Source organism: Scatophagus argus, chromosome 1 (assembly GCF_020382885.2).
Source record: "Scatophagus argus isolate fScaArg1 chromosome 1, fScaArg1.pri, whole genome shotgun sequence".
Lineage (NCBI taxonomy): Eukaryota > Metazoa > Chordata > Actinopteri > Scatophagidae > Scatophagus > Scatophagus argus.
In genome coordinates this window covers 1981119-2008390 of record NC_058493.1, presented here as the reverse complement: position 1 = coordinate 2008390, position 27272 = coordinate 1981119, and the positions used below count along the sequence as shown (strand labels likewise).

The following is a 27272-nucleotide window of genomic DNA, read 5'->3' as shown; positions in this document are numbered from 1 at the left end:
TGAATGTCAAAGTGTCTTGTCTGTATATCATGTCTCTCATGTTAACATTAATCATAATTGCTCCAAGTAGAGTAAAGTTACTTATGGTGTATCTCGGGGTTCAGTATTAGGGCCGATACTTTTCACTCTCTACATGCTTTCATTAGAGAATATTATCCGGAAGCACTCCATCAATTTTCATTGCTATGCTGATGATACTCAGCTATACTTATTTATAAAACCAGATGACAGAAGCCACCTTACCAGTTTGGAAAGACTGTCTGAAAGACATTAAGTCCTGGATATCCTCCAACTTGTTATTACTTAATTCAGAAAAAACAGAAGTTATTGTATTTACACCTAAACATCTCAGGCACTCTTTTTCTAGCCAGCTCTACCAGCCTGGGAGGTAGAGCTTTCAGATACTGTGCTCCACTACTGGAACCAACTCTCTCCACTTAAGTCCAGGGAAAAAACATTCCTCTGTGACAGAGCTTATAGTTAGGCCTGGCTCAGGTAACTGAACCATTTTATAGCTATGCTGCCATAGGCTTAGACTCCCCTCACACACATTTGCTGTTCCTTCTTTATCTGTTATACTGTGTAGTCTGGCCTTGGTGTCTCGCACTCTCTCTGTGTCTTCACAGATTTCTCCAGAGCTCCATCCACCAGCACCAACCTCCACCTGCATCACCTCCTTCCCTCTGCTTCTACCCTGCCTGCCGTCCCTGCTCATCAACCAGTCTGCTGCTCCTGCTTTCCCTGTTCACGGCCCAGCCTGCCCACCAGGAGCTGCCTCCATCAGCTCTCCCCTGCCTGAACATCCCCCATCTATCGCATATCTCATGTTGTTAACTGCTTTCCTGCCTGTACAAAATCCATTGCATGTCTGCCTGTCCTGGGTGAGGGATCCCTCCTCTGTTGCTCACCCTGATGTTTCTCCCCTTTTTTTTCTTTTTTTTTTGTTAAAGGTTTTCCTGGGAGTTTTTCCTTAGTCGATGTGAGGGGCGAAGGGCAGAGGATGTTGCTGATGTTATGTAAAGCCCTTTGAGACAAACTGCTTGTAAAAATGGGCTAAGCAAATAAAGCTGCCTTGTCTTGTCTTGTCATTAAATTGCTCTCTGCATCAACTTAATTTTCTTGGACATGTTGCTAGGCTGCTACTATTAACGTTACCAGCTGCAAAGTCAGTCAGAGTGCCAAAAGTTAAATGATTCTGAGATGCTATCTAGTTGCCGTAGATATAGATAGATAACAAAATCAGGATGCATTCTGGGACAGGTATGTTTATGAACAATGTACTTCTTTACTGCAGCATAGAACTGCAACGGGCAAATTTTTGCAATCTCCCACAAACAACATAAAATAAGATGCCAGGTCAGATTTGGAATTGGCTTTGACACATGAATATTTAAAAACTAAATAAATAAATACTTTTTTTTTTCTGGAGCTGGTTGAAGATAATGACATAAAATCAATACTCATCAGGTTTTTGACAGAAACCCAGTATCAACAGAGATCTGCAAAGGGTGACAAATGAAATTTGTAAAAAGTTAAAAGTGCCAGTTTAGTTTTTAAGACTTGTCTGCGGCTGTTGGCACAAATGATCATGCCATTTCAACTGCCCAGCTAAAATGGGTGGGGATTTGGGATGCAGCACTAAACTTTTTCCTTTTTCTGTTGGATGTAGGTTTTCCTCTATATCCAACAGAAAGGTTTTTATAGCCATGAATGACAAGGTATCCAACATGTGCTCCTTTAACTTGTAGGTGCCTCAGGGGTCAGTTCTGGAAATTTTTTAATTTCATTATATATGTTCCCCTTAACTTAAAACATCATTTCTATTATGTGTTTATCATTGTTATGCTGGTGATACTCAGCTCAACTTACCCATTGGGCCCTCAAACATTCAGTCCTGCTACTTCTACCAGCAGCCCAGCAACCCCAAGGACCACAGGCCTGTGGCTCTGACGTCACACATCATGAAGATCCTGGAAAGACTCGTCCCGGAACAGCTGCAGCTCATGGTCCAACCACTTCAGGATCCTCTTTAGTTCGCCTGTCAGCCGGAATGGATGACGCCATCATCTACCTGCTCAACAGAGTCTACACAAACCTGGACAAGCCAGCAAGCACTGTAAGAATCATGTTCTTTGACTTGTCAAGTGCGTTTGACACCATCAGGCCAGCTCTGTGGGCCGAGAAGCTAACAGCGATGCAGGTGGATGCTCCACTGGTGTCCTCGATTGCAGACTACCTGACTGGCAGACCACAGCACATACACGTAAAGTGCTGCATGTCAGACAGAGTAATCAGCAACACCAGAGCTCCACAGGGGACTGTCCTCTCTCCCTTCCTCTTCACTATCTGCACCACAGACTTCAAGCACTGCACAGAGTCCTGCCATCTTCAGAAATTTTGTGATGACTCCGCGGTGGTTGGATGTATTACTGGAGGTGATGAGAGAGAGTACAGGACGGTAGTGGACAACTTTGTCACATGGAGCGGGAAAAAAACACCTACAGCTCAATGTGACAAAGACCAAGGAACTGGTGGTGGACCCGAGGAGGACTAAGGCTCCAGTGACCCCTATCAGCATCAGAGGGGCCACTGTGGAGGTGGTAGAGGAGTGCACGTACTTAGGGGTGTACTTGGATCACATCGCAAGAACATGGACACTGTTTACAGAAAGAGCCATAACGCCTGAGGCAGCTTCAACATCTGCAGGACGATGCTGAGGATGTTCTATGAGTCGGTGGTGTCCAGTGCCATCACATATGCTGTTGCCTGCTGGGGCAGCTGCCTGAGGGTGAGGGACACTAACAGACTCAATAGAATCATCAAGAAGGCCAGCCATGTTGTGGGAGAGGAACTGGACTCTCTGACAGTGGTGTCTGAGAGGAGGATGTTGTCCAAAATAACAACTAAACTGGACTTTCCCTCCCACCCTCTCCACAATGTGCTGAACAGCTTCAGGAGCTTGTTCAATAAGAGACTCTTACTCCCATGGTGCAATACAGAGTGACACAGGAAAATCATTCCTGCTTGTCACCATCAAACTACTGAACTCTGTACTGTAACAGACACACAGACATACATTTCCCTGGAAATATATAAATGTATAGATATATGTACATATATGATATTTTATATTTTACCTTATTTTATACTTTTTCTATTTTGTCATTATCTTTCATTTTCATTTTCTTCATCTGGAAAGTTGAAATTGCAATGTCTGTAAGTACAAAGAATTTCCGCTCTGGGATAAATAAAGGAATTTTGATTCTGATTCTGACAGCAACAACACTCATGTGGCAGGGCATCCAGGACATCACTAACTACAGGACAACTCTACCTGCCTGTGACAGTAATGCGTCCCTTCTGGATGCGCTGAACCACTTCTATGGATGGTATGTGGTGCATACTGGGTCCCCCGGGTGCTCTGTCTTTCCACAGCTGATGTGAGAAGAACTCTATGCAGAGTTAACTCCCGAAAGACCGATGGACCAGACAACATTTCTGGCAGAGTGTTCAGGGGAGACCAGCTAGCAGATGTCTTCACTGACATCTTCAACATCTCCCTAAGCAGTGCCATCATTCCCACATGCTTCAAAACCACTACCATTATCCCTGTGCCAAAGAAGTCTCCTATGTCCTGCTTCAATCACTGTCGTCCAGTCGCGCACGTACCCTCATCATCATGAAGTGCTTCGAGAGGCTCGTGAGGCATATCAAGACCCTGCTGCCACCCTCACTGGACCCCCTGCAGTTCACCCATCATCCCAACCACTCCACAGATGAGACCATTGCCATCCCCATCCATCCACCTTGAACCACATCATCAAGTTTGCTGATGACACGACCATGGTGGGTCTCATCAGCAGTAACGATGAGCTTACAGAGAGGAGGTAAAACTGGTGCAGAGCCAACAATCTGTCTCTTAACATAGACAAAACAGATGGTTAAAGACAATAAATCTTTGATTTATTGTAAAGCTCAGCAGTCAAAGTCAACGTACTCAACAGGACTTATTAGTTCACTCATACGGCTGATTCTAACTCTTACACAGAAGGCTGAGGAAAGCCCATCTTCCACCCCCCATCCTGACAACCTTCTACAGAGGCACTATAGAGAGTGTCCTGAGCAGCTGTATCACTGCCTGCTTTGGGAACCACATCATCCAGGACTGCAACTCCTTGCAGCGGATAGTGAGGACAACTGAAAAGATCATCGCAGTCTCTCTCCCCTCCATGACAGACATTTACACCACATGGTGCATCTGCAAAGCCAGCAGAATTATGGATGACACCACACACCCAGCACACACACTCTTTAACCTCCTGCCTTCTGGTAGGAGGTACTGGAGCAGTCGGACCCCCAAATCCAGAGTCTGCAATAGTTTCTCTCCTCATGCCAACAGACTGCTCAATTATCAGGGACAGGACTGACACAAATACACACTTACACCCCCACACTCTCACACACAAATGATCAAGAAACTTACTATCACAGCACTTTAATATCAATAATGTCGCTTTAACTTCATATGGTTTACTCTGCACTGTCTATTGTCCATATTTTATTGTACCATACTGTGTTTGTCTTGTTGTCTATACTGTTCTTGCACTGTTGTATTTCGTAATTGCATATATTTCACGGTAAATGGGTGAATTTTTTGCTTTTTTTAAAAATGTATTTATTTTATACTCTGCATACTGCATAATTCTTCATGTAGAACCATGAAACATCCTGGAGGAACGTTGTTTCATTGCATTATGTTCGACACATACATGGTTGTGACAAAAGTCTTTGTATCCTAATTTGTTTCAAAAATGTTTAGGGCCTAACACAATAATTTCAGTTTTATCTAAGTTTAAAAGTAAAAAAATGTTTTAAAAAAAGTCACCTAAATTTTTGAGGCTTTAACACATGCCTGAAGTTTGGTTAACTGATTTACTTCATCCGGTTTCACCGATAAATATGATTGTGTGCTATCTGCGTAACAGTGAAAATGTACAGAGCGTTTCCTAATATATCATCAACGGGGAGCATATACAGGGTGAATAATATTGTTCCAAGAACAGAACTCTGGGGAATTCCATGACTAACTTTTGTGTGTATGGAGAATTCATCATTAACACAAGTTCAATCTGATAAATAAGCCTGAAACCAGCTTAATGCAGTTCCATCACTGCCAAATAAATGTTCCAATCTGTGCAACATGATACAAAATAGTCATTGCTGTCAAATGTAGCACTAGGGTCTAACGATGTACAGAGGCAAGACCCTAATTTGATGCAGTTAACAACAACCCAGTCCAATTAATCCAACAACTTCAGAAACACAGTAAAACACTGATAGGGAACATTTTACTGAACTAAGAGTTCTTTTACTTGAAGTACATTTTACTTAAAGTATCCCCAAACCTGCTGGTGGACATTGGGGGTGAAGGGTGCTGTCAAGATGGCGGAGTGTAACCAGGGCGTGGTTGGCTCGAGGGACTCCTGCTACAGCTGACGGAGTGTCTAGGTATCCCCTCGGACAAGCTGGTGGAAGCGGCCAGGGAGAGGGCAGTCTGGGCTGCAAAAAAATCTAAAACCTTTACTTGTGGTGGAGTATTTTCACAGTTGTGATTTTAGTACATTTAGTGAAGTTAAGGTTCTAAACACCTCCTTCCACTCAAATCTCAGCAATGACAGATATATCATAAGAATATATTTAAAAAAATGTTTATTTTCAAGTGCAGTGAAAAATTAGAAACAGAAAATGTTGGTGCTACTTTTAAATCAAATCTTGACAAGATGCTGGATGTGAACAGTCTAACACAGACTAAGACCTGAGGGTCTCCTGACTGAGTCCATGTTTGTACCAAAAAAAAAGAAATCAGACTTTTGAGTTAAGTACCTCCTGAACATTATTCGTAGGTATTTTTTTTCATTGGGTGATAATCAAACAAGAAAAAATAAGACAGCACTGATACTGACGCTGATTTTAAGAGCTTGTTGCCACTCTGTGTGAACATTTTTCAATGACAGAGGTGAAAAAAGACAATAAACCTTTGAGTTATGACACCTGCTCAGCAGTCAAAGTCAATGTACTCAACAGGACTTATTAGTTCACTCATACGGCTGATTCTGACCCACTGTATCTTCACATGGTCCTGCAGGCCCTCATGAGCGTGCTGACAGTTTGGTTGTGAGAACAAGCATCAGGATAGAAGATCGACAACCTGTAGCTCTTCCTCTCCCTCTGCATTTTTCTATCACAGCTCCTGTTTCAAATGGCTGGCACTGTTCCCCTCTAAGTCGGGTTTCTTGCTCTCAGTCTTCTTCTTGATCTTCTTCTTGGCGTTGACTTCATTCTGCTGCTTGTATTTGGTGTCCTCCTTCTTGGCAGCCTTCCCAGGGAACACCTGTCCCTCCACGGTGACATCCATGCAGCGTTCCTGGGACACAAGGAAATCTTTGACCTCCCAAGCCATACTGCCATCCCGCAGCATGAAGATGACCCTGTTGGAGCCCACCACAAACCTGCAGAAGAACAGGTGGATGAAACCACATAGTTGATTACTACACACGACCCTCTACTGTAATGTACTGCTGTTTCTTCTAGTGACTGTCTAACAATTTAATCAATACACTTTGGCACCGCTTCTCTACAGTTGAGACAGGGGCTGTAGTCAATGGGATATATGGAATAATGAATGTCTCCATACATAAGGTACTTTGGCACAAAACCTGCTGGCTGCTGCCAGAAAGCTAAAGATGTAGAAGAATTTTACATTTCAATGTGACAGTGACCCAAAGCGCAAATTAACCAAGGCATGACTTCAGAAAGGGATAAGCCCAGCCCTGAACCTTATCAAAAACATGTGGCGATATGGTTAGGAACTGGAACTTTTCAAAAACGAGTGGAATAAAATTATAAAGCGTAGATGTGCAAAACTAATTGAAACTTATTCACAACATTCCACAAGGTACTGGTTGTGGAATGTATGTATGTATGTGTGTATATCAGTGAGTGATGCACTGATAGCAGTGTTGCCTCACAGCAAGAAGATCATTAGTTACTTTTTGCTAACTGCATCTGCTAACAAAGACCTTGAAATGTAGTTGAAAGTGGCAAAGAAAAGGTAGCAAGTGGACTTTGAACATGAGCATGTGGCAGAGCTTTGTCTAGTCTTCAACAGTTGCTTTTATTTCTACAAATAACCAGACGTCCTTGTGCTCACAGTGTATAAACAGGAAGAAAGCCCTGAAGTTTAATCAGTCACTGTCAGTGCATAACTACATATTTTTTTTATTTCTAATAACTGTTGGCTTGAGAAACTGACTCAAATTTCAACAGATAATGATTACATGTCATGCTGGTAAGTAAGCTTACCCTCTTGACAAACAGCTTAAGAAAGTTCTCGCTCATGTTAAATGAGTTCAGCGAAGTAAATACCTCTGAACGTCATAGTTGGCGTTGAAGAGGCTGCCCTGCCACAGGCCGGTGATCTCTTCCGTCTCTTTCTCTGTAGGATCCCCTGAGACTGTGGCAAAAACCATCAGAGTCCGGCCCTTCTTGGACATTTTGAGCAGCTCCTCTGGTTTGGAGGGGTCCACCTTGGAGAAATCGATGGGAGGAGGGGATTTCCTATGCTCTGGGAGGTCACCCTCCTCAATGTCATCATCCTTCTGTAGAACAAAGAAGAGAAATGATGTGCAGCGAGTTGTGAGAAGTGAAAACGGCCAGGACGGCTTTCATGTCCGTATGAGGCAGTTTTTCAAGGACTGGGCAATCTCCTTATTCCCAGTGAAGGGAAATTCAGCATACCAACACATTTTGGACAACGCTATGCTTCCAACAGTTTAGGGAAGGCCCTTTTCTATTCAGCAATGACTGTGCCCCGGTTCACAAAGCAAGGTCCATAAAGACATGGGTGGATGAGTTTGGTGTGGAACTCCACTGACCTGCTGAGACTGTGAGCCAGGCCTGTTCCTCCAACATCAGTGCCTGACCTCACAAATGCTGTACTGCATAAATGGGCACAAATTCCCACAGAAGAGTGGAAGCTGTTACAGCTGCAAAGCCGTCTGTGTGTTTAGAATGCGAGGATATTTAAATCCGTGTTGGTGTAACGGTCGGGTGTCCCAACAACTTTGTCTACATAGTGTATTTGACCCTGGTACTACAACGCTGGTTTCAAAATACAGCTTTCCTAGGTGAGAAAGAACTACGAACTACTTTCTGTGACCGCAGATACTGAGTAATTGTATGGTACTGATGACCAATGTTTAGCTGATCACTTACCATGCTAACAGAAAGGCTAGTAGCTAGCTAATATCTCAATGCTGACTGAAAAACCATCACGTTTACGTACCTCCCATTGCTCCAGGAGACGTGCCATATCGGCATCATTGTAGTCTCGTATATCTTTCTTTTTCTTGGGCTTATCTTTGCTGTCAGTCGCTAAAATGCAAAGCACATATGTGCAGAGCAGGAGCACGACACATCTCCACCTGAAGTCGGACGCCATGTTTACAGATGGTGTGTTCTGATTGGCTCTGGAGTCTGCATGTCACAAGATGAGAGGGGCGTGGCGGAGCTGTAAAAAAGCTGCCCGTTGACACGGAAACCGATTGCTGGAATTTCACAATAATGTCAGAATTATTGGGTACAACATTTCTCCCTCTTTCAGTTGGAGGGCTTATAACCAATTTCGTGCTGGAGCTGATCGACATTCTGCTCTTCTTACACATTTCCTACCCGTCTGGTAGTGGTCATGAATGGCTTATACACATACAAAAGCATTTTAAAGCATGTTTTTTTCTTTAGAACACAAGACATTTGCATCACAGTCTTAGTGAAGTGTTGAGATTGCTGATGCCCATTGTACTTGACACTACACTTCAATCAAGGATCAACTTTATAAAGAAAAAAAATAAGTTACTCATCTACATTATGTTTAAGAGTTTTCACTATTTGTTCTCTTGAATTGACATCATATTTCCAATTAATCAGTGATAAATCACATGGTGGCAAAATAATAATAATAATAATAATAATAATAACAATAATACACATATAATAAATCACATACTAACAGTTATTTGTGGCTGAATTGTGGCTTAATCATTTCATTAATCATTTGCAAATTATTTTGTGTTAGAGGGCTAGGGTTGTTAGGAGAGAAGGTGCAATTGAAAGAATTGAGTTTTCAGGTGCTTTTCAAAAGAAGAGAAAGACACCCCTGCTCTTACTGGCTGGTAGGCTGTTCCACCAGCGTGGAATGTTGTGGGAGAAAAGTCTGGCTTGTAGAGCCCGAGAAGGGTTATAAGGCCCCAAAAACCTCAGAACTAGAATAGCTGATAACATTCTCTTTCTGGATAGCATTACTTTGGCGCCCAGTACGACTGCGAGAAACCTTGGCGTTATCTTTGATCAGGACGTGTCATTTATCCATCACATTAAACAGATCTCTAAGACCGCCTTCTTTCACCTCCGTAATATTGCTAAGATTAGGAGCGTCCTCTCTCAGAGTGATGCTGAAAAATTTGTTCATGCTTTTGTTACTTCTAGGCTGGACTACTGCAACTCACTATTGTCAGGATGTCCAAATTACTCTATTAATAGCTTGCAGCTGATCCAGAATGCAGCAGCTAGAGTTTTAACAGGAATCAGTAAAAGGGATCATATCTCCCCCATCTTAGCTTCTCTTCACTGGCTTCCGGTAAAATTCAGAATAGACTTTAAAATTCTCCTACTTACATATAAGGCCCTAAATGGACTAGCCCCATCATACCTGCAGGATCTAATAGTCCCATATATTCCCAATAGAACACTCAGATCACAGAGTGCACAGAGTTTACTTGCAATTCCCAGAATTCCTAAAAGTAGAACAGGAGGACGAGCCTTTAGCTATCAGGCACCCCTGCTGTGGAACCAGTTGCCAATCTGGGTTCGACAGGCAGACACCACCTCCACTTTTAAGACCAGACTTAAAACCTTTCTGTTTAGTAAAGCGTATAGTTAGCCTCAAACAAAGTGTGTAGGGCTGGTAGGCATAGTTACAGTCACTTCTTGATATACAGCCACAGGTAGAATAGGTCTGACTAACTCTTAGTCTTTAATCTCTATCATAGCTACGCTGCTATAGGCCTATGCTGCCAGGAGACACAAACATGATCCACCGAGCAGTTCACCCACCTCCCCAATACCACCACCATCTCTACTCCCCCACCTCCTCTCCTCTTCTTCCTCTCCCCTCCTCTCCCCTCATCAGATGAACATATGATCCATTATTTTATGTCACTAACTGTATGTCCAGTTCTCCTCATAGTTTTGTGTCTCTCCCTCCCTTTCTTTCTCTCTCTGTATCTTTCTGCAGGTCTCTCTCCATCCAGATCTACATGTTGAACTGCATCTGGCCCTCTGACAAACCCAATGTCTACTGTCAACATCTGCCCATGTCATTCTTCTATGTAGTGCTATTAGAACTTAAACTTAACTTAAACAACATATCAGCTAAAAAACAAATACATACAATACATAGTCTTTCAGAATTCCAATTATAACAACCTGTCATGTTTGTCCTTTGTAACGTAGGATGTTTATTGCATATATGTTTCTCTCTCTCTTTCATCCTGTCTACCTCATCTTTCCCCTCCTTCCCCCAGCCGACTATCAGCAGGATGGTTCTCCCTTGTGAGCTGGGTCCTGCTCAAGGTTTCTTCCTGTTAAAAGGGAGTTTTGTCTGTAAGCTAGTGTTAGTGATTTGAATTTAATTGATGAGGTAACCGGTGTAGTTGGATGAGTAATGGAGTGACATGAGCCTGTTTGGGTTCATTAAAAACCAGATGCACTGCCACATTCTGGATCATTTGTAAAGGTTTGACTGCACATGCCGGGTGGCCCGTCAGAAGGGCAATGCAGTAGTCAAGGCGGGAGAAAACCATGGCCTGTACAAGAAGCTGAGTAGCATACTGAGATAGATGAGGTCGGATTTCAACAACAACTTTCGTATGTTGTCACTATGCGCTCTATACATACAAAAGTTGTTGATAGATACCTCTGGATAATAGAAGTACAAACTAGCACAAAATGAAAATAGCCTACTCAAGCACACGTGCCACTAAATTATATTTAAGTACACTAATTTTTGTAAATTTCACTTAGTTACCATATCTTTCCTCACTGGTTATTCTATTCTATTCTATATTTAAATATTGGTTATTCTTAATTACTAATGAACGTGATGCACAGCCCATAATTTCACAACTTCTCCAACGGAACACCACTAATGCTCACAATGTAATTTGATGAGTTTAGTGACTCAGTGCAATAGTGTGGTTCATTAATGACTTTTTAATAATTTTGGATAACAGTGGAGCGTTATGACTATGTACAGACCTGGCATTAACAGCAGTGTGTTCACAAACATCTGTTGCTTACAAGTAAGATAGTCCAAACACATATTCTGCATCTAATTAATTTAATTTAATTTAATTCATTTAATTAAATGGAACTGGATTCGAGAGCATGTAAACCATTTAGCCTGCTTTTAAGACTTCTTGTTGAAGACATCAGTTCAGCAGGCATTCCTTCAGCATAGTCCTAAACACTTTTACCTGTGCACTACTAAAACAATCTCATTGTAGATACACACACTACATACACTATATGTTTGTGGGATCAACAGAAAACCATTTTCTGTGAAATACAATAGTTTAAGGGAGGTGGGACCTGACAATTTTCAGTGTAAGTGTTTATATCTTTTAAGCATGTATATGCAAAAATCCAAACTCATAACCTAAAATAGGTCCATTGGTTGGAGTCAGCCACTATCATTTCCAGGGACAGGAAATACAGTGGATGATAACGTAAAGGCCTGACTGTAACTTGCCGTTAAAATCCCCCCAAAAATATATAAATAAAATAAAGCAAAACATCACTGATTCTCAGCGAGCATGTGATTACAATTTTTAGACTCTGTTCGAAAGCAGTTTGTGAAGACCAGCAGAGCTCAGAAATCAGTCTTGCTGAGACAAACTGTAGAGCTGTTTCCTCTCTGGCTGACTCCACCCAATGGCACAATGCCCTGTGCAGCTGCAAGTCCCACTGATAACACAACACTCACATTCACTTTCAGTGTGTTCATCACAACTTCCTGCCACGAAGAGGGTTTGTTACCATGCAACATACATGAGCTTCATCATTCCCTATGTAGCCATAGAACCTATTATTCCAAAAAAGATCTAAGATATTCAGAGAACTAAACACATATACACTTTATCATAAGTTACTGCACTATACACTCATACACTGCATTACTGTTCCTGTAAAGGTTCATGGAACAGTAATGCAGTAATTCAATGGTTCATACCCAGCATTGTCAGTAAGAAAAGTACCAAAAGAAAAACCACACATAATGATCATTTTGAGAGTTCTACCATAATATATCATATTATACAATTATTAATAATGGTACATTAGCAGGCAACTTACTTTTGTAGCTGGTCAAAATAAACCTGCTTTCAAAAACTTTATATGCTGTTGGCCAATTTATTCCATCATTTTATGATGTGATTATATATATTGCATACACAACAGATTAATGTGTAAAGTAAATTCCAACAACAAATATAGAATGTACAATATTCACCATTCATACGGGAGAAGAAGGAACATACAATGTAAATACTCAAGTACAGTAGCCTATTTGAAGAAAAAAAAAATATATCGATATATATATCGATATATATAGTACATTTGGGTTAGTTGTAGGTATTCTGTATTAAACAACACAAAAGTTAGTAAAAAAATATTTCACATATGAAGTTACACATTTGTACTGTTTGGGAACAATGTCAAGACAGCAGTAAAAATACCAGAAAGTAAACCAACACTGCCCCATAAAATTCTACTTTATTTCACGAAAAGTAAAATGTGAATCATATTATTGCTGCTGAAAAGGCAGATGTGGGTAGTATCCAAACATAAGCGCTGATGGGAAGGGAAGAAAGGCAACAAATCCAGCTGTAGTATGGGAGGACCTGTAATTAAAGGACTACTAAGTGGGAATATGTCAGTGTAAAAGCAAAATATTCTGTTAATCTTTGAACACCAAAATATCACTCAACTTAAATATAACGTGTTTTTAGAACAGAGGCTTATATTTTCCTACAGTGCTTCTGAGTGGAATAGCAACCGACTAAACTATGCAAGATTTAATGTGGTCTTATACTATTGGATTGTTTCACTCATGGATGGTTGCTGTTGAGGAGCTAAGATGTAAGCAACATTTTAAGAAAATGGCGGTGAAGCTATTTTCAAAAAAAAATTTGTTGACAGAGGAGCTTTCCACCAGTGAGGAACAAAGAGAGTCCCTTCTCAAACAGGTGGAGGACCTTTCTACCAACCTGGAATCAGAGATCGATGAAAACAAGACTCTCTGGGACCAGATTGAGTATTTGACCCATGAGCTCCACAGAGAGAGAGGTTGGAGAAAGCAGCAGACAGATCTGTATCAGAGAGAAAAAGCCAAGTGTCATCAACAGTACTGTCTGAAGACCCAGCTTAGTCACCAGCTGGAGGAAATGGGAAAAGAACTGGCTCAAATGAGAAGGCAGGAGACGACGTGGCAGAAAAAGGAGTTGGAAGCTATGAGGAAGCTTGAGCAGCTCACTGCTTCACACGATGAGCTCCGCCACGAATACTATAAGATCTGTCATGCATACAAAGAGATCCAGGAAAGGTATAACACTGACATCCTGGCAGAAAAACAGCTGAATGCCACCATTCAGCAGCAACTCGAGGCACAGATCAGTTGTCATGAAGAGCAGGTGTCAATGTATAAGATGGAGCTTGAGAGTACTAACAACAACCTGAAGGTCCAATATGAAAATGAACAAGCGACCAAACTCTTGCTAAAGGAGGCCTCTGAGTTGAAGAAGTCTCTGTGTATGGAGCTTGAAGACCTGAAAAACAAACTCCACGAACAAACCTATGAAAACACCGACCTTGCTGCAAAGCTTAAAGCTGAAGAAGAGCTCAGTCATATCCTCCGCACAGAAATTGTACAACTCAAGGAAGAACTTAACAAACGAGTGTGCTGTCAGGAGCAGGATTTCCAGCTTGTGGAAGAGGAGTCCCTCTGTGTTTCACAGGACTCACAAGTTGAGCAAGAGGGGTCTCTGATTTCACAAGACCCACACCTTGTAGAAGAGGAGTCCCTCTGTGATTCACAAGACCCACAGGTTGTGGCAGAGGAGTCCCCTGCTTTGTCTCCTGTTTTGCTTGATCCCGAACTTGTGGAAGCAGACTGCTTTTGGGGGTTACAGCAGTGGTTCTCAAAATATTTTCATGTCACAAATCCCTTAACTGAACTGAGATCATTTAGACCAGGGACTCCCGTTTAATTAAATTTTGTCCCGGGGTGGAGTCTACGGGTTTCCTCCAAGTGCTTCAGTTTCCGCCCACACTCTAAAGAACATAAATATATATATATATATATATATGTATACACACATATCTATATAGACATAGATATATAAATATGATACAAATAAAATAATTTAAAACATTTTAAAGACCAATTAGACCAGGGACTCCCATTTAATAAAATCCCAGGGTGTATTCTATGGGTTTCCTCCGAGTGCTTCGGTTTCCTCCCACACTCTAAAGAGCATTAAAAAAAAAACCTAAAAAAATACATATACATATATATATATATATGATATAAATAAAATCATTTAAAACATTTTAATGACCAATTAGACCAGGGACTCCCATTTAATAAAATTTTGTCCCAGGGTGGAGTCTATGGGTTTCCTCCGAGTGCTTCGGTTTCCTCCCACACTCCAAAGAGAATTCACACAAAAAAAAAAAGCAGCAAAAAACAAAACTATATATTTATATATGAATGTTATAAATAAAATCATTTAAAACATTTTAAAGTAAAATTTCTGCCTCAGTGCTTGTATCTTTGTGGCAGTACGAGGGGGGATAACAATTTATTGTAGCAATTTATACTCATAAAACCTAGAAGGAAAACCGACAACGCCACCCGGGGAAGTTTAGGGAAACAACATTGTAATTGTAAGGCACGCAGGTAAGCATTACAAAGAAGGGCAAGAGACGTGGTTCAACGTAGCAATGTCACTGTGGTGTCATGAGGCAAAAGTCAGGTTATAAAAGCATAAGACCCAGAAATAAAAAAACTACTCCCGTGGCTGAGGCTTACCAACGGTGAGGGGAATATGGAGTGAAGGAATCCAAAGTAATGGGAGCACCCCATTCATACATGGCACACACAGCAAAAAGGTGAAATCCAAAAGAAATCAAAACCAAAAATAATAAACCTCAAAAACTATAGCGTAAAAGCACATGCAGGTGATGCATGTCTGAGCTTACAGGAAGGGAGTGGCCAGAGAAGGTTCTTCACCTCAACTTAACGTCCCTAATAGGTATTCCCCACATTATGACACACCCACCGAGGAACCAGCTCTGATCATTGGAGACTCTGTTTTGCGAAACGTTAAGCTAGCGGAACCAGCGACCGTAATCTGCATTCCTGGGGCCAGAGCGGGCAACATTGAATCACATTTGCTCACATTTCACACTGCTGGCTAAGGCTAAACATAAAGACAGTAAGATTGTTATTCACGTCGGCAGTAATGACACCCGACTACGCCAATCACTAAATTTAGTGTTGTGTTGGTGTGTTCATATGCCAGAACAATGTTGGACTCCGTAGTTTTCTCTGGACCCCTCCCCAATTTGGCCAGTGACAAAATGTGTAGCCGCTATTCATCCTTCAATCGCTGGTTATCGAGGTGGTGCCCAGCAAACAGTGTGGGCTTTGGTAACAATTGGCAGATCTTCTGGGGAAAACCTGGTCTAATTAGGAGAGACTGCATCCATCCCACTTTGGGTGAAGCAGCTCTCATTTCTACCTATTTGGCCAACTGTAATTAATGGTACTAAGACACTTACTCACTACTAAGTGTGAATATATCAGTGTCGAAGCAAAATATCACTCGACTTAAATATCTATAATCTAATATCTATAAAATCTTGTGAATCAAAACTTCCAGGCACACTAAGGTTAGCCATGGTGTTCCACACGGTCCTGTACTTGGCCCAATGCTATTCATAATCTATATGCTCCAATGTAGATATGGAGCCAGGGCCTTCAGTTATCAAGCTCCTCTACTGTGGAACCAATTACCAGCATCAGTCCGGGTGGCAGAGACCCTCTCTATGTTTAACAGTAGATTTAAAACCCTCATTTTTGACAAAGCCTATAGTTAGGACTGTTCAGACTCTGTCTGGACCAACCCCTAGTTATGCTGCTATAGGTTTAGATTGCTGGGGGAGATCCTCAAACACCAAGCTTTTAGAGCAGGGGGGAATCACTCATCATGTCCCATCACCTGTACAGCACTAACTCACCCTCTTCCCCGGAGCTCTTGTGCTACATCTCTCTCAGCACTTCCAGAGCATGTTGCTGGATTCAGAATCTCCTACACTGCCCTGCTGAGGCCTGGTACTGCTGCTGGATCCTGAGCCCTCTATGGTCTCGCCTGCTGCACTGATAGTGCTGCTGGATCCTCCCTGTCTCTACTCACTCCCTCTCCCTCCCAGCCGGTCACAGCAGAAGGCCGTCTACACTGAGTCTGGTCTTGCTTGAGGTTTCAGCCTGTTAAAAGGAAGTTTTTCCTCGCCACTGTTGCCAAATGCTTAGTCAAAGTGGGGCTTTGCACTGGGACCTGTTTCTCTCTGATTCTCTTATTTTGAATGTATTTTTTACACACCTGTAAAGTGAGATAACTCTGTTATGAATTGGCACTTTAAATAAAACTGAATTGAATTGAATTGACACAAAAGGTTGAACACCAAGATACAGAGAAACAGGGCTCAAAGGTAACGATTTAAGTAAACATGTACAGCTGTTCACAAAAACACAAGGTTAAAAAAAGTCAAAAAGCCATTCCAAGAACGACTCCTCAGAGCAGTAGCACAAAAAACTTTGAGGAACAAGAAACTGCAGAGAAGAAACTAGGAGGAAAGAAGCCAAGAACAGGATAACAAAAGATGAGCTGGGCAAACACGGCTGAGGGAGGCAGAAGTTCCTGGGCTCAAAAAAACGAGGCTAGACAGGCCAAAAGTTCCAAGAATGCACAACAAGTTTCTTTCAGGAGTAGGTTGGAACGTGGTTACCAGAGTGGTAGACACAGCCTTTTTAATATTGGCGGGTCCATGACATGTATCAGCACTATGCCACTATTTCTGATTGCACTAAACATATATTGAGACATTTCCCAAACTTGATGTCACTCCTTTTCGTCATACATATATAATGAATGATACTAAACATGGTAGTGACCAGTAGCATTAGCTATTCAGGACTAAGGGAGGAGGCAATCATGTCCTAATCCTTCTTCAGTGAACTTAGACTACCAACAGTTTTTTAATGCTTGTGGGCTACCCCCCAAAGGATCCCTTCGGCCAGTGGATCATTTAGTCAGTTAGGTCGATGAAAGATTTACATGAATGTAAGATGTATTTGTGACAGTTAGATGAGGGAAGTATATTTATGGTAGTTTAATATTAAGCCAGTATCAGTAAAATCCAGGAACGGCTGCAGAGCCTGAAAGTATGCATAAGCAGAGATACCACACACACACCTAGATGGTTTGAACACAGATATATTATATATAAAATCTTAACATGGAACCACTGACCCTGCCTACCTAAGCCGGCTTCCTAGTATGCACAATGAATGGGCCCAAAAGAAAGAAAATAGTAAAGTTCAGTAAAGAGTCAAGTTCAATGTCCAACGTGCACTGCTCCTTTACAGAAGGAAGCAAAGGTCTCTCATGGATGCGTGTGCGTGTGCTTCTTGTGATGTCTATGTCTTTGTACTACCCGGGTAGATTTCTAAATGTTCATCTTATCTGTCTGTGGGTGAAGAGGGAAATCAATGATGCTGTGTCCTGCAGATGGATCCTGCGGCTGGCCACACCGCGTTGCTGGTTCCTCCACAGTCAAGTCAAGTCTTTAACTGGCTCGCCACTGAACACCAAGTTCAGGTCCTGATCGACTCGGTCTAAATAAAAAAACCAATCTATGCACACAGCGCAGAATGCATAAGTCACAATCTTTTCCTCTCTTTCAATCTCCTTAACTCATTACTATCATTCAAACTTTCTCTTCAAGTACATCAGCTATCAGGGATATACAAACTCTAATCATTATAAAATGAATAGACACACATCACACAAGATATCTTAGTGCCAATGAGCAATCAATCATGTACTCTTATTTCACAACATCCACTTAAACATGTGAATGAAATCATAGAATGCATCTGAAACTCACTATTTAAATTAAAAAACTATTTAAATCAATCACATCGGACATAAAATCAGTCAAAAGAGCAAACACTCCCTCAAGGAAATAACTTTAACTCGAATAAAATATAATGCACCCTTAATGGGGTGAAACACTGTTACTGCTCTGCTTACGGTGCTATAACTGTAGCTAGCTTAGCCAAAGTAGCTGCAGAGTGTAAATAAGCATTAACATGACAACGCTAGCGATTAGCTCGATGCTAACGCGATTAGCGATCGTTTTTACCATCATTCATCACAACTTAAAATGATCTATATCTGTATCTATGTTGTATCAAACCCTTGATAACAGTATCAAAGCTCCGATTGGTTTTTTTTTCATAAAGAACAATACAATAACTTCAAGGAATCAATACTGCATTAGCGTTCCCTACCAGAGCTAAGGCCCGCCAACCGAGGTGTCTCATTCTGCTTGAATCACAGGTTGAGACTTTTTTCTCACAGCGCACGCGCCACCCCTGGTGGGCCAGGGAACTGCACTACTTCACAATACCAAGCTCAGAAACCCATGTGGGTTACATATTCCTGTAACGCTTATAAGAAGAATTACTATTGATATTCTAAATTATATTTAGAGATACACCATGTAGCATAAAATGGTAGCATAGACTGGAGATGTCTGTTCCTGCTAGTCTCTGTTAGTCTTTTATTCGACTCTTTCACAAACATCCAGTCACACAAAACAGAAGCTTGTCTGATCAAGCTAATGTTAGCAGTGGGCAGCATGCCAGAATTAGCTGACATGAAAGAAAGAAAGATGAAAGTGACATATTTTGTCATTGGAGGGAACTCACTCCAATGAAATTCGTGCTCTGCATTTAACCCACCCAAGTGACGTGCACACACACACAGCAAACTCGGGGCAGTGGGCGACCGCGTGCAGCGCCCGGGGAGCAGTGGGGGTTAGGTACCTTGCTCAAGGGTACCTCAGCCATGGACACCGGTACGGGGAATCGAACCAGCGATCCACCAGTTACGGGTCCGACACCCTAACCGCTGATCCACGACTGCCCCCATATACCCTCTAATCTATCTTTACCTTGTATTTTCAATCCATGGTCAGCTCCGTTCAGTTTATTTATACAGTACCAAATCACAACAAATTTATCTTGCAAAACTTTTGAAATAGAGTAGATTTGAACCATACTCTTTAATTTAGTCTTTAATATATAGACCCAACATTCCCATATGATCAAGCACTTAGTGACATTGGCAAGGAAAAACTGCCTTTTTGAAGGCAGAAACCTTGGTACAGACCCTGGCTCCAGGTTGGGGCCATCTGTCTTGAATGGTTTATCTAAGATAAATGGGGAGACAAAGTTCCTCCTTTTCTGCTGAACACCATGGGACCTTATTTCAGAAAAAAAGGGTTGTTCAATTCAGTTTATTTATATAGCGCCAATTCACAACAAAGGTTATCTCATGACACTTTCCAATTAGAGCAGGTCTAGACCAAACTCTTTAATTAAATTGTAAAATAGAGAGAGCCCAACATTCCCCCTTGAGCAAGCACTTGGCGACAGTGGCGAGGAAAAACTGCCTTTTAGAAGGCAGAAACCTCGGAGCAGACCCCGGCTCAAGATGGGCGGCCATCTGCCTTGACCGGTTGGGTTGAGAGAGAGAGAGAGAGAGAGAGAGAGAGAGAGAGAGAGAGAGAGCGAGCAGGAGAGCGACAGAGAGAGCAAGGGAGAGAGGCAGAGGGGGTGGGGTGTGAGAGAAGGAGCACACAAGCAGAGATGCATAGCAGCAATAATAATACCAGAAGTATCGAAATGTAGATAATGATAATGACAATGAAGTATACAGAAGGTATTATGGTGATTTTGATAACAATAGTAGTAACAATAATGGTAGTAGCTGTACTGAGTCTTAACAGATTTAAATCAGATTATGACTAAACAGTAGTAATTGCAGTAGGTTTTGAGCAGGACGACAGCAGGACCGCAGCAGGAGGTCCAGTCATGATCGCTAGGAATCTGCGGGACAAGAAAGCACAGGGACTGCAGGGAAGAAGTTGAGTTAGTAATATGCATTAATGGGACATGAATGTGTGCAGAAGGAGAGGGAGAGGAAGAAAGAGCTCAGTGCGTCATGGGAGGGCCCCCGGCAGTCTAAGCCTATAGCAGCATAACTAGGGGCCGGCCTAGGCCAGCCCTAACTATAAGCTTTATCAAAGAGGAAAGTTTTTAGTCTACTCTTAAATATAGAGAGGGTGTCCGCCTCCCGGACCGAAACCGAAGATTGTTCCATAGTAGAGGAGCTTGATAACTAAAGGCTCTGGTTCCCAATCTACTTTTGAGGACTCTAGGAACCACAAGTAGCCCTGCATTTTGGGAACGCAAAGTTCTGGTGGGATAATAGGGTACTATTAACTCTTTAAGATAGGATGGTGCCTGACCGTTCAGGGCTTTATAAGTGAGGAGGAGAATTTTAAAATCTATCCTGAATTTTACAGGTAGCCAATGTAGAGAAGCCAGAACAGGAGAAATATGGTCTCTCATGCTGGTTCTTGTCAGTAGTCGTGCTGCAGCGTTCTGGATTAGCTGGAGAGTCTTTATGGATTTACTGGGGCAGCCTGATATAGTTACAGTAATCCAGTCTAGATGTAATGAATGCATGGACTAATTTTTCTGCATCTTTCTGACTCAGGATGTGCCTAATCTTTGCGATATTTCGGAGGTGAAAGAAAGCAGTCTTTGAAATATTTGCTATGTGCGAGTTAAAGGACATGTCCTGGTCAAAGATAACTCCTAGATTTCTTACAGTGGAGCTTGAGGCCACGGCTAAGCCATCTATCAATGCAATATCACTGCATAATTTATTTCTAAGGTGTTCGGGGCCCAGAACAATAACTTCGGTTTTGTCTGAATTTAGAAGTAGGAAGTTGCTGGTCATCCAGGTTTTTATGTCTTTAAGACATGCCTGAAGCTTGACTAGCTGATTTGTTTCATCTGGTTTCATTGATAAGTACAATTGTGTGTCATCCGCATAACAATGAAAATGTATGGAGTGTTTCCTAATAATATCACCAATGGGGAGCATATACAGGCTGAATAATATTGGCCCAAGGACAGAACCTTGGGGAACTCCATGACTAACTTTTGAGAGTGTGGACGATGTATCATTAACATGAACAAATTGAAATCGATCTGATAAATAAGACTGAAACCAGCTTAATGCGGTTCCTTTGATGCCAATTAGGTGTTCCAATCTGTGCAGTAATATAGAGTGGTCAATGGTGTCAAATGCAGCACTAAGGTCTAACAGTACAAGGACAGAGATAAATCCCTTGTCTGATGCCAGGAGGAGGTCATTTGTGACTTTGACCAATGCTGTTTCTGTGCTATGATGAGCTCTAAAGCCAGATTGAAAAGTTTCAAATAAGTTATTATTTTGAAGAAAGTCATATAACTGTTTGGCGACTGTTCTTTCAAGGATCTTGGAAAGAAATGGAAGGTTAGATAGTGGTCTATAGTTGCTTAAAACCTCTGGATCAAGTGTGTGTTTTTTAAGGAGAGGTTTGACTACAGCTATTTTAAAGGACTGGGGTACATAGCCTGTTATCAGGGACAGATTGATCATGTCTAATAGACAGGTTCTAAGTAAGGGTAAAGCTTCTTTGAGAAGTTTGGTAGGGATGGGGTCTAAGAGGCATGTTGTTGGCTTGGATGAATATATGAGTGAGTATAGCTGATGGGGATCGATATGTGAAAAGCAGTCAAGATGAATATCTGTTTCTACTGTTGGTTCTAAGACACTAATGTTTGATGTTACATCAGGATCAGCTGAGGTCAGTAGGTGCTGAATTTTGTCTCTAATGTTTAAGATCTTGTCGTTAAAAAAGGTTATAAAGTCATTGCTGCTAAGGGTCACAGGGATACAAGGCTCGATAGCCTTGTTAATGGCAAAATACAAATAAAAAGATTTGTATTCAAAAAGTAGTGCAAATACTATGAAACTGAAGTTGATTTTTGTTGCTGATGGAAGAAGAAACTGAACATCTGCAGTATCAGACAGGGGGAGGCTGTATGTTTTGTTTTGGGTTTTTTTTTTTAAAGGTTTACAACATGACACATACACTCCACTATGTTAAATGTAGGTTGCTTGGACGGATACACTAATATAGAGACAGATATAACCATTAATCCCATGCAACATTATTACTGAACAGTATTATACTGTGTCATTTTATATTAATGAGTATATATCACACACAAATGAGGTTATACTATTTATTGCATTATGTCTTATATGTATATTTACGAACATGTATATTGACAAATCGAGTATAACTACATTATCATCCCTTTTCACGATTTTGGTGTACACTGTTAGAGCTATAGCTACTCCTGTGCTAATGATGTGACATTATTCTTACGTATGCAATACTTTGATGCATGCCACTGTGAAACTTTCCCTGAGACGGTAGCTATTGCTCTGTTAGTTTCAGTACAACACTCTGGGTAGACAACTGTATGTGTCATTGCCTGTAATATTGTGTTTTGAGTAAAATGTTTGTGAAAGTTATTTTTATTGTTTTATTCTATTGTTATTTTATAGATATACACGCAGAATGTAAAGAGAAATGGAGAGCATTAACAAATCAGAACACAAAATTTAGTATTCATGCAACTGCTCTATAGCTTAATATATTAATATAAAAATGTAATCTTTCCTCCAGGTTACTAGAATGTCCAGAAGAATGTCGAGGACATGGGACCTCGCGTCACGCCCCTGATGGCAGGCGGTTCTAAAACAAAACCTATGCTTTTATTTTGAATGCACGAGCTTCCGGTTTGGTTACAACTAGCTAGGCTATCGGTTCACTTAACGCTGCAGGGATGTCTCATGGCAGATCAGCAACCAGTCCTGAAAGTAAAAGCAGTCGTAAAAGTCCGCGGATCTCCCTGGCTAAGTTGTAACTTTAATCTTTCCTCGCGACGTCGTTAACGTGAAACGGCAACCAGTTCACAGACATGGTGGAAAGTTAATTTCAAGCGATGGGCTACTTGTGCTGTTCGGTTGCTACAACTTTGCTCAGTCCAGCAGCCGCGACCACACCCTCTTTGCTTCCTCATAGTACTGTAGCGGGAGCGCGCAGCACGACTTTGAATCTCCGGGAATAACGGCCACTTCTTCTAGCCAACGTTTCGTTTACGGTTTCGTGACCGTGAACCTGCCGAGACAAGTGAGTTAAACCACCGACTGGTATGGATATGAGAAGCGCGTCCCCAAAGAAGATATGCGGGGCTACACTATCTCTGGTCCCGAGTTAAGACGCGGAGGAGGTGGAAGGCGGACAGACGGACGATGCATATGGAGTCGAAGCAACCGGAGCAACTGCTAGCTTCTATCCCAGGGCTCTGTTTGAAAAAGAAGAGGTTGAAAGTGGATTGAGGGATTTGTTTTGTTGGAAAGTCGTCCTTTCGGTGGATTTTCCTTGGGAGGACTCATGAAATGATGGTGCTGGAGGGAAACACAAGTCTTCCCGCTGTCCAGAAGAGCTGCCCGGGTGGTGTCCTGTTTGTTACCAGCATGAGTTCGCCAGGCCGGTCAAACTCATTGGGAACAAGTCGGAAAAGATCTCGGTGCTGTTTCAGTCTACTTGCGCTGATGCGTGTGGACACAAAATGATATCCTATCGATCTGTAGTCATAAAAAGTCCCTAAGAAAAGGCATCTAGAGTTAGAAAAATAGCACAGAGGCAATTCAGCAGATGTAATTCCAATTGGGAACGTGTTCTTTGAAAAGATAAGGAGCTTTTGACATTATTTTTATAATTCTCAATCTGCACTTTGCCTTTTAGAAGGCACCTTGGTGGCACTGCAGTTTGTGTGTGATTTCTTTTTTAAACCCAACAACCTGTGAATTCTTCTGTTCCACAAAAAAAAAAACCTGAGACTACAATGAGAATATTGACTTTTGGATTATGGTGTTCAGGGCATTTAAGTTAATTGTCAAAATAAGAGCATATATCTTGTTACACTGATTATGCAGAAGTTGTGGGGATTTTGATTGACTGTGCTACATCATATAATTACTAATAATAGATTAGACTTTATTGTAATATACTTTAGAGACACATACATTGATAATGGGGATGATATTCAATCATAAGTAAATGCAGTAAGTGAGTTTTGCTCTTTCTACATGTTTACATTGAGAATACATGTCCTGTGTGTCAGCATATAATGTACAGTTTATTGCCTTTAGTCTGAAGGAAGAAGACTGTCTGGCCAGTTGTTATTTAAAAGAGTTTGTTAGAAGCGGTGAGGTCGTCTGGCACCTCTTGAGAATCTTGGTAATGTCTTAAATAGTACAATGCAGTGTGTAGCAGCAGGAAACTATAAATAACTGAACCCTTCCAGAAAAGCAGTTCGACCCTCTCCCCCCTCCCACTTTGCTCCTTATTATGGCTAGTGGTGGTTCTGGCAAATCGGCTAGCGAGGGATCAACCAGCACACCCACTGGCAGTTTGCAGCAGAGGAAGCGTCTCTCCTCCATCTGTGACACATGTAAGGGCAAGATGCAGCTGGTGGCCGACCTTCTTCTGCTGTCCAGCGAGACTAGACCGGTCATGACCTCTGAGGGTGTGGCAGTGGCCGACACCTTCGACCAGTGCCGCGACACAGTCATCGCCAGGACTAAAGAGCTCTCCATTCTGACCCATGACATTCAAAGCCAGCTCAACATGGGCCGCTTCACCGAGGTGGGGGACCGCCTCTTGGAGATGGCTGACTTGGTGGTGTCTTTGACCGAATGCTCAGCTCACGCCGCTTACCTGGCAGCCGTGGAGACGCCTGGTTCTCAGCCCTGCCTGCCGGGTCTGGTGGACCGTTACAAAGTGACTCGCTGCCGACATGAAGTGGAACAGAGCTGCAGCCTCCTCCGAGTTACACCCCTGCCAGACCTCACTCCCCAGCTTCTCCTCGAGCTCTCCCAGAACATTTCTACCAACCTCAAGAATCTGACCGACATCTCGTCGCTGGCTAGCGAGAGGTCCAGGGACCGTTTTGCAAAAGAGCAGTTCAAACTGAGCGTCAAGAGCATGAGCACGAGTGGCACAGCCTTCCTGGCGTGTGTCAAAGAGGTGAAAACCCAGCCCAGTGAGCTGACCAGGAATCGCTGTGTCCTCTTCAGTGCCGCTCTGGTCCAGGCTGTCAGCGCGCTGGTGGGGTTTGCCACAGAGCCTCAGTTCCTGGGAAGAGCTGCAAGTATCTCCACTGAAGGCAAGGGTGTACAGACTGCAGTGTTAGGGGGAGCCATGAGTGTGGTTTCAGCCTGTGTCCTCCTCACTCAGGGCCTCAGGGATGTTGCCCAGCATCCCGAGAGTAGCTCGAAAATGGCAGACTACCGTGAGCGCCTGCGTAATTCGGCCTGTGCTGTGTCAGATGGCTGCACTCTGCTCACTCAGGCACTCCGAGAACGCTCCTCTCCAAGGACTCTGCCGCCAGTCAACTCTCATTCTGTGAATTAGTTTAGGAAGAGGCAAAAAGAGCTCCAGTCTCTGTCCTATTCTGACATACCAAAGAGACTCACTTGGATTGTCCTTGTTCATCAGGTTTAGAGTCAGAATAACATCACAAGAAGGCTGTCTGTGGGTCTGTCCATGTGGTTGATGTGTGTCAGAATGCAAAGTAGCACTAAAATCGACCGCTGCAGGGTTTCGTGTCGCGCTGGATGTGACTCAGACCTTGTTAACCTGACCACTTGACTGCTATTGGGCTGACAGCCCACTCTCACCAACAGACAACAGCCTTCAAACCTGAAAAGTTTACCTCAGTTTTCAGTTTTGGTGAAAATGCCAGCCTTAATGATGGATGTAGCCTCGCTGTGTGAACCTATGGTTGGCTGACCTACTCGATGACATGTGCTTTGTGAGATTGGAAAGAGTGATCTGAGTGTCTCAATGCTTTTTATTTTTTCAATGTGTGAATTCTTATTTGTTAAAAGCTGCTGTGAGTGTGTGCCATAGGTTTTACACTATTTACCAGACTTCCCATAGTATTTTAAAGTGTTTTGATCATGCATGTAATGGAGTATTTATTTCAGCTATTAAAAGCGTTGTTTCTGATATGCTGTTGTTGGGCTAATGTGCTTTAAAAGTACAATTAGTTTCAAATGATCAGTTCAGCCAAATAACAGAAACCATATAATCTAAGTCAGCTGGTGGTAGCTGTCCAGGTTTGATTTGTTCCATTATTTTCTCTGAGATTTTGTCTTCCACACCAGTACTGTGGAAGTAAGTGAAGTGTTGTCATATTCTTAATATTGGAGCTATACATTTCAAATATCAATTTCTGATAATGCACCCTGTATAAACGGTTTTCTAACAGGTAAATAATGACCTTTTTAATGATTAAATGTATGTGAGTCTTAAGCTGATGATAAAACATTTTCTGAAACATCCTGTCAGTGCTTTAGTTCATTAAATAGACTGTTTGATCAGTCAAAGTGGTTATTTATGACTGGGCAGCCCTGACAGTCTTAATTATGTATAAAGCACAATAAATCATGTCTTTATGTTGATAAAATCTTTATGCAGGGTGCCTTATTACAATTGCCATCAAAAGTGAATTGGCACACTAATGCAGAGCCTCTTAAAGGGACAGTACACCCCCAGGTCACTTAATGTTTACATTCCACCCTGTCATGAGCACAAGCTTCTCGCCCATGAGTAGAGGCACGATTCCTACTTCAGCAGTGGTACAGTGTAGTGTCATGACTTGAGTAAAGGGACATTGCTGTTACTGTTTTGGCAATTTGAGCACCACAGTTAATGTGTCACCTGGTTCCATTGTATTTAAGAGAAGGCAGACGTCTCTACACCCGATATCTCCAAAACTCTGCAACTCACAAACTCCCAAACAATCTATATGGACAAACAGCGCTATA

General features: G+C 42.1%; 2 protein-coding genes across 2 annotated transcripts; one reads left to right on the top strand and one right to left on the bottom strand.

Annotated features, from left to right (window-relative positions):
- Positions 1-5694: 5694 nt before the first annotated feature.
- On the bottom strand, positions 5695-8541 carry mesd (mesoderm development LRP chaperone). The gene is made up of 3 exons (XM_046388450.1): positions 8345-8541; positions 7426-7658; positions 5695-6509 (listed from the first exon to the last, which is right to left on the bottom strand). The coding sequence occupies exons 1-3, from the start codon at positions 8498-8500 to the stop codon at positions 6242-6244; spliced, it is 657 nt and encodes a 218-aa protein (XP_046244406.1). The 5' UTR covers positions 8501-8541; the 3' UTR covers positions 5695-6241.
- Positions 8542-23165: 14624 nt separating this feature from the next.
- Positions 23166-26453, top strand: tlnrd1 (talin rod domain containing 1). The gene has a single exon (XM_046388337.1). It carries the CDS (start codon positions 24790-24792, stop codon positions 25852-25854), a length of 1065 nt encoding a protein of 354 aa, XP_046244293.1. The 5' UTR covers positions 23166-24789; the 3' UTR covers positions 25855-26453.
- Positions 26454-27272: the final 819 nt, after the last annotated feature.